The 8,197-nt window shown below is 40.2% G+C and overlaps 1 protein-coding gene across 1 annotated transcript in view; it reads right to left on the bottom strand.

The window, feature by feature from the left end:
• The window catches only part of TOP1 (DNA topoisomerase I), a 129,026-nt gene that overhangs the window by 45,005 nt on the left and 75,824 nt on the right, over window positions 1–8,197 (bottom strand). The window contains exons 9-11 of the mRNA XM_007934668.2: window positions 6,430–6,545; window positions 2,547–2,668; window positions 584–706 (exon numbers count right to left, since the gene is read on the bottom strand). Of these exons, the coding sequence (XP_007932859.1) occupies window positions 584–706; window positions 2,547–2,668; window positions 6,430–6,545 (361 nt within the window). The remainder of the gene's footprint in view (window positions 1–583; window positions 707–2,546; window positions 2,669–6,429; window positions 6,546–8,197) is intronic.

Genomic DNA, 8,197 nt, shown 5'->3' with positions numbered 1-8,197 from the left:
AGGTTGGGCAATCCTACTTCCGTAGTGATACTGCCTCGGAAACCCAAGGAGGGGTCGCTATGAGTCGGGGCCGACTCGACGGCAAACAACAACAACATTAATTATATCACTGGAACACCAGGGTTCTTATATTTAGCCATTAAACAAAGTGCTAGTCACAGTTTTCAGTCTAAGTCAAAATCCTTATGAAAATTTAAATGTTACCAGGCTCAGAATCCTAAATTTTTAGAATTAAAAAAAAAAAAAAAAAAACCCAAACCCACTGCCATCACATTGATTCCAACTCATAACAACCCTATAAGACAGAGTAGAACTGCCCCACAGGGCTTCCTAAGCTGTAAATCTTCACAGGAGCAGATTGCCACATCTTCCTCCTGCAGAGTGGCTGGTAGGTTCGAATCATCAACCTTTTGGTTAGAAGCCAAATTCCTTAACCACTGCACCACCAGAGCTCTACATCTTTAGTGTAAAGTGACGTAAAATTACTAAAGTAAACATGCTGTGTCACAAGAACCAAGAGGAGAACTAGATGAACTAATCACTAGTCCAAAATCACCCAGACGCTTAGAATGTTCTTAGGTACCAGTTTTTCTTCTTTACTCATCTGTTTCCGTGCTTCTGACTGGGCTTTGAAATACTGGCTCATCTGGGTGAAATCACATTTACTTAGGCTGGTGATAATATTCTTCTCTTCATTAGTCATTTCCTAGTTAAAAGAAAAGGGGAAAATGGTACAACCACTGTGCAAACAGTTTGGTCCCTCAAACAACTGAACACAGAATTACTATATAACCCAGCAGTACCAAGCCTAGGTATATACACAGAAGATGTGAAGGCAGGAACACAAACAGAAACCCATATACCAATGTTCACTGCAGTATTTTCTGTAATAGCCAAAAGGTAGGAACAAATTAAATGTCCCACAGATGTGTGGAGAAACAAAACGTGGTATACACATACAATAGAATACTACTCAGCCAACAAGAGAAATGACATTCTGATGCATGCTACAACATGGATGAACCTTGAAAACACCATGCTGAGCAAAGTCAGTCAGTTGCAAAAGGACAAATAATGTATAATCTTACTTGTATGAAATAAGCAAATATACAGAAACCATAGAACATGGTTAGCAGGGATGGGAGGGAGTGGGAGAGGGGGAGTATTTGCTTAGTGGGTACTTAGTTTATGTTGATGGTGGTAAAAGGATTTGGAAAAGGACAGCAAGAATGGTGGTAGAAAGTGACGAATGTAATCAACGTGACTGAACTGTATATGCAGAAATTACTGAGATGGAGCACTTCTTATGCACATTTTCACAATAAAATTTTAAAAACTAAAAAAAAAAGCGGGGGAAGAAGACAGAAAGAAAAGGGTAGATATGAATAAATCCTTGTTTGTCTACAATTAGACTGAAGCGCCATTTATTTAAACAAAGATGTCTGGAGATGCGTGTGATTTTTGGAGAAAAAAATTTATTACTCTGTTCTATTTTAAGATACTTACATAAATAATGTTTTAACTTACTTATCATTGAAAAGGATAGACTCTTATGTACTTTCTCTGGCTCTCTGGTACACTGTCAAAAAGTCCCAGAGATATGAGTACCCCAATTTGAGAACTATGAATATGTATCATTCAAGTAATGAGAAATGTTCCCATATTCCTTCTCTCTTATAAACATTATACCTGCTTTATTCACTTATTATTAAACTTTATTTTCAGAGCTAGTTCAGAAAGTAAACTTCAACTCAGCCTTCATCTACATGATCCAAATTGAGAATGAACCTGTCCTGAAATCATCTATGCAGCTTTAATACATATGCCTTCAAGAGCAGAAACCACCTAAAGCAGACGATCAAGAAGCAAGAGGAAATGGGAGGTCAGATTAACATCTCTTTTCAACAATAGACAGAGGGCAGACCTGCAAAAACAGACAAATTTTCCCCTGCTCAAGTGGAGGTTTTCTGTTTGGTTTGTTATAGCTCCTCCTACAGCCGTAAGACCGGGCAGTGTTTCGTTTTGTTGTACACAGGACTGCCATGACTCGGAGCCAACACAATGGCACTAATAACAGTAACAACACAGCCCAATGAAGAAGCCCTTGTGGAGCAATGGTTAAGCACTTGGCTGCTAAGTGCAAGCTTGGCAGCTTGAACCCACCAGTCTCTCCACGGGAGAAAAGACCTGGTGATCTGCTCCAATAAAGATTCCAGCCTAGGAAACTCTACAGGCAGCACTATTCTGTCCTATAGGGTTGCTATGAGTTGGAATCAACTTGACAGCATAAAACAACAACAGCCGCCATATAAGAGCTGGGAAGAAAGAAACAGAAGCATTCTTGTAATACTTAATAATGTAACATAATAATAACGCGTAATATAGCAAGTGAACAAACAAAAAGATAAACAACTTTTAATACAACAAAATTTATAAAATCTAAATTTTTATGTCAGGAATTTTGGGGGCAAAATTATAGTTTATTACTTAGTACTTGATCAGCATTTTTATGAAGTGCTAGGATATTAATATACGGGCTATAATACCTTTCTCCAGTCTTTAAAGAAATTTTTCCTAAATATTTCCTTAGTGGTATATTCATGGTCGAGCATTTTTGCAAAGAACGTAGCTACTTCTTCTGCTTTGGGGCTCAGCTTCATGATTTTACCTAGAGGAAAAAGTGGTTCCAAAAAGTTAGATGCAGCATTCAGGTTCTAAGTATAAACACTGAGCTCTGGAGATGTCTTCTTTAATAATGGCTTACCTTCCTGAGGTATATAAAGGTCTGGTGACACATTGTAACAACAACAAAGAAAACAGCACACTAATTTATATCGACTTGTGAAAATTCTCCTCCTCTGTAGGAGATGTTGACCTGGGCCATTCTCTGGAGACTATGCCAGCCAACTGTTCCCAGGTGTCTGCTCAGGGCAGGATGACCTGGGAGAGGCCGAGCCACTCTTCCTTTTCCTCTCAGTAAGCAAGCTCCTTTACACCTCTTTAATGGTTTTTAAAAATCAAATCCTCAGACGGACTCCTGCCATTGCTAGCTAAGCAGCTTCTGTTCATGAAGGGGAGGGAAGAACAGGGCAAGGAGTGGAAGAAAGGAACTGGAGGAAAAAGAAATAGGCATCTTTCTTCTTCAGTTAGGTAGGTGGAATATGAATAAAACTACATATTCACAGCAGACCAGCCTAGATTTCCCATATGAATGGTCTTAGGAAGAACTACCTCTAGAGCCCTGCTCCTCAAAAAGTATGGTCAGACCAACAGCAGAAGCATTACCTAGAAGCTTGTCAGAAATGCAGAATCTTGGGCCCTCCTCCACACCTACTGAATCAGAAAGTATTTTATAACAAGAACACCAGGTGGCCCGGGTACACCCGCGAGAGTCTGAGGTGTGCTGCTCTGGAACACAAGGATTAGGAGGTTACCTCTTTCAGGGAAGCAAGCTCATCGTGGGATGACTGGGGGTATTTGCAGCGTGCAACCATTTGTGTAAGAGCTGTTCTAAAGGAACCCAGCCTGAGGTTATACAATGAAAGCTGCTAAATGAAAAGAAAATCTGAATGGGGCTTAGGGGCTCTGTGTACCTTAATTAGTTAATGAAGCAGTAAAGGAAAAATACTTGGGAGTTTAATCTACTTTCAAATAAGAGTACTTTGTAACATTACTCTCAGGGCCAATTTCCATTTTTTGGCCCTTGAAAATCCAACTTTGTAACACCATGTGGAACAAATCCATGCCATAAGAATAAAAGAATTTGGCTATACCCAAAACAAAATGAGATTAAATAATAATTCCACTGTACTTACTGTAATTATTACATGGGTATTAATAATTCACCAAGGATTTTTTACATTATTATAGAAAACTAAAGCATAACCAGATAAAAATTCGGAAGACATCTCATTTCATTATAGTTGGCAAGTTATCATCCCTAGTTGCAGGGATTTAGGGAACTGTAGCACAAAATTCAAACTTTTGACAAGGCACAGAGCTTCCTTGAAAGCCGTAACTTAAAAGCCCAACAGGTGGTGCTGTTTCCCCCTCTCAACACCATTAAACTCCTGCCTTTGAAGGAGACACTGGGCTGCTTTTAAGGTTTTCCTGCAGTTCTTCAGAACTCCTTCACTGAGGATTGAACCGTAGTTGACAACAAAACTGTTACATGCATCCAATATAAGGGAAAACATTTACATCACTAATAAATTTTAAAAAACAATAATGTAAACTATTTCTGTGTTTAGTACAAACTAAATATTAACAATTTAGGGGCAGGGATGGGGAGGACTCAATTCTTCTGAATTCTGCCTCAAGAGAGGAAGCAATATTGATGACTCCTATAGCAAAGTGGTGGATGATCTAAAGGTTCCTGGTAATAGTAACACTTTATTGAAAAGGTTGTGCTCCAGGGAGAGAGAACTTCTGAGCTGAAAACTACAGGTCTTCAGAAGGGGAAGCAATCCACTGTCTTAGCCATTCCATTCCCCCACCTTCCTTCCCCGGCAGGTTCTAAAACAATCTGAGAATTGCAGAAGAGTACGCAGCATTTACACCTTCACAGTGTGGACTTGAACCAGTCAAATCTAACCTCCTTCCGAGTGAACATTCACACTCAAAGGGAATAAAGAAGGCCCAAGGGAAGAGCAACTAAAAAAATCCTAAAGCCTTGGAGCTGGAGTCCCTAGAATGAAGGACTGAGCAATGAGGAAAATGGACAATAGAATCCAATGAGGATTGCTTCAGGCTTGGCCTTCAGATCTTGAAAAGTAGAGAAGCCCAAAGACTAGGGAATCTAACTTTCCCTGAAATCACTTTGGATCTCAGAATGAGGCTTTACTCATCGAGTTTTCTAAAGTTCCTGGTAAGCCTAGGGGAAGGCTGTAGAATATCTGCATTGTTATGATTGCTCACTTCAAGGTTCTAGGTCCTTCCTCTTCATTCCAAGTTTTGCCCTTGAGTCATAAAGAGCCTCTAGAAATGACCTAGGAGCTGTGGTAGCATAGTGTCTAAGGCACTTGACTGCTAACCAGAAGGCTGGCGGTTCAAACCTATCAGTCACTCCTCAGAAGGAAGCATAGGCAATCTATTTCTGTAGTGATACTGCCACCTCCGAAACCCAAGGAGGGTCCGCTATGAGTCAGGTCCGACTTGACGGCATATAACAACAGGAATGACTTGCAGGAATGACCTGCGGTGAGGGCTGACAGAGTTCTATCCTGTGCTGTCTGGTCAACACAGATCAAAATGTTTAACTGTTAACTGAGGCTATGGTTTACTACTCAACTGCAAACTCCATGAGATCAGGGAATACAGTAGTCAGTGCTGCCCACTGCTGGGTTTTGGGTGTCTGAATACAGGCACATTCAGTAAATACTTAACTTTGCAAAATGAATTCTAGCTTGCCAAGTTGAGTACTTCCCTCACTTGCAGACCCAGCCCTTCAGTATAAACTACTACCTAGACCTATAAGCATCTGTAGCCCTGAGGCCACTGCTGGTACGCAAAAAGACTCATTAAAGCTCTTTTAAGGGTTTACCACTGCTGCTTTTTCAGCAGTTCTCCTGCTCAGTGCTTCTCAAAGTCTGATTAGCAGACTACTTGGTTCAGAATCACCCAGTTCCACTCCACACTTACTAAACAAGCCTAGATCCACACTGGTGAACTTTAAACACATAAGGTTTTCAGGAACAATCCTCTAGCCATTTCTGAACAGGATGCTCAAAACGAAAGGAATCAGCTGAGCACTACCACCTGCATATTGCTACACTGCCACCAAGTGTGTCCAAGATCACTCTCAAATTCTTCATCTCCAGAACAAAAGTATGGATGATAATGGCTATAAGACACCCAGGCAGGACAATTCTCCTCGGCAGCTCTTCAGACTTGACTGTTGAGATATCAAAGGCATGGTGTTGTGCTACATAAAATGAGTGGTAGCTACCTACCAGGCCTACCTAGAGGTTGATGGGTGATTAATTAATTCTCAAGCAAGTACTAGTACTATTTCTTTGATAAACAACTTGTCAACTTACTTTATATTGCTGAAAAAAATATAAACCTTCATTCAAATGAGGCTTTTCCAATTAACTCTGTTGTAAAGAGCAATCCCCAGAAATGAAATTCAGATGAAAACATTCAGCTTTTAGAGTATGTGCTGTGAGCCACATAGAACCTTTTTTTTACACTATGTAGACAATACACTAACACAGCTCCTTTCTCACTACACTTTTTTAGCACCAAATAGGCCTTTAAGAGTTAATAACATCTCACGTCCCTTTCACAAAACCACACAATGACAGAAAAAAAAAAAAAAGATATATACAAAAGGGATCCTACAGCACAGGATCCTGCCTTGTCTTCCATCCTGAAATATAAGCAGACTGTTATCTTGGCCAAGAACCAGACATCCTTGGAACAACTTACCATCGTAATAAAACTTGACGTTCTCTGGAAGAGGTTCATATGGTGGAGCAAACACAGGACCTTTATGTTCTAGGAATTTCCATTTTATGCCTTCAGGATAGCGCTCTTCTTCCCACCTTTAAAAGAAAAGGCAGAAACTCATTCAGTGATCATCCTGTCTAATGCTGAGATTACAACCTAATTATCAACTTAACTGACTGGTGCTCTGGAATGACCATGGGCCCCACATTCAAGGACTGGATCAAAATAACCGTCAAAGATCAACCAAACAGTATTCTTCACTTGGAAACTATCACAAGTAACATGCAATAATCACATTAATAGAGGGAAATGCAGTTCAAAAGTTCAGTTAAAAGGTAATGGACAACCCAGCAATTCTACTCCTAGGTATTTATCCGAAAGACTTGAAAGCAGAGACTCAAACACTTATACACCACGTTCATTGTAGCAGTATCAACAATAGCCAGAAAGTGGAAACAACCTAAATGCCTATCAATAGATGAATGGATAAACAAAACGTGGTACATACATAACAATGCAGTACTACTCAGCCAGTAAGAGAAATAAAGACATGACACATGCAACAATAAGGGAGCTCTGGTAGTGTAGTGCCTAAGGCATTTGACTGCTAACCAGAAGGCTGGTGGTTCAAACCCACTAGCCACTCCTCAGAAGGAAGGCTGGGCAAACAACAACATGCAACAATATGGAAGGAGCTGGAAGACATTAAGCTGAGTGAAAGAAGTCAATCACAAAACAACAGATATTGTATGACCTCATTTATACAAAGATAAGAAAAAGACTAGGGAGTTCTGGCAAGATGGCGGACTAGGCAGAAAGACTGTACAGACACTCTTCAACAAAGAAAAGGGAAACCAATTAAGTCAGACACAGAAGATAATCTTGGACCCCTGAGCACTGAAAGGAAGGATATATAAATGGACTAAACCCCAACTAGCAGAAGAATTTGCATGAAAATACCAAAGAAGGAGACATATGGAGCTGCAATTTGGCAGCAATCCTGACGGCACAGAAGGCTTAGAGATTCCCGAGTGGTGGTAGGACCTAAGAATTAACCTAAAAATCAGCCCTGTTAACCAGGGACTGCACGGAGAACTGCTCTGGTGTCTGGGGAATAAACGGAGAAGGTGAAGAGAAAGGCAGGCTGAGCTGTGGACTTCTGCAAGTCCAGAGGGTGCCGCCATTTTGAAGGTTTAAAAGCAGCTTGACTATTTTGGATATTTAAAGGGACAGCACTCTCGCAGATTCATGGGGCTTAAGAACACATTCTCCTTTCCAACAACCCCAAGGACACTCCGGACCCTCAAGACTGAAAAGGTACAACATTCCTCGTTACTCTTATACTCAACACCCGCTTGGTGAATGGAGGTGCAGCCATCTCCCACTCCCACCTACCATTTGGGCCCACAAGAACTCCATCACAGTCTGTGTGCTCAGACAGAGCATGGGTGCCCTGTCCTGTCCACCATTGATTTTTATTTTTTTCTCTTTTTTAATTTTTTTTCTTTTTCACTTTCTTTTTTCTGGTGATTAGTTTACTTGTATTTGTCAGTTTTAAAACAACTATTATAATTAATACCTTTGTCTTTTTTTTTTTAATTACCATTATTCTTAATCATTCCCTCGCAGGTCCCAGTTTTCAGCATTTTTTCTTTTCCCTGTTTCTGGTTCAAATTTTTATTTATTTTATTTATAAGTGTGTTTTTTTCCACCCTTTTTTCTCATGGTTAACCCCATTCCTTGTTTT

Source organism: Orycteropus afer, unplaced genomic scaffold, assembly GCF_000298275.1.
Source record: "Orycteropus afer afer isolate SDZICR_OR568_19922 unplaced genomic scaffold, OryAfe1.0 scaffold00020, whole genome shotgun sequence".
In the NCBI taxonomy this organism is placed as follows: domain Eukaryota; kingdom Metazoa; phylum Chordata; class Mammalia; order Tubulidentata; family Orycteropodidae; genus Orycteropus; species Orycteropus afer.
This window is presented reverse-complemented; position numbering and strand designations above follow the sequence as displayed.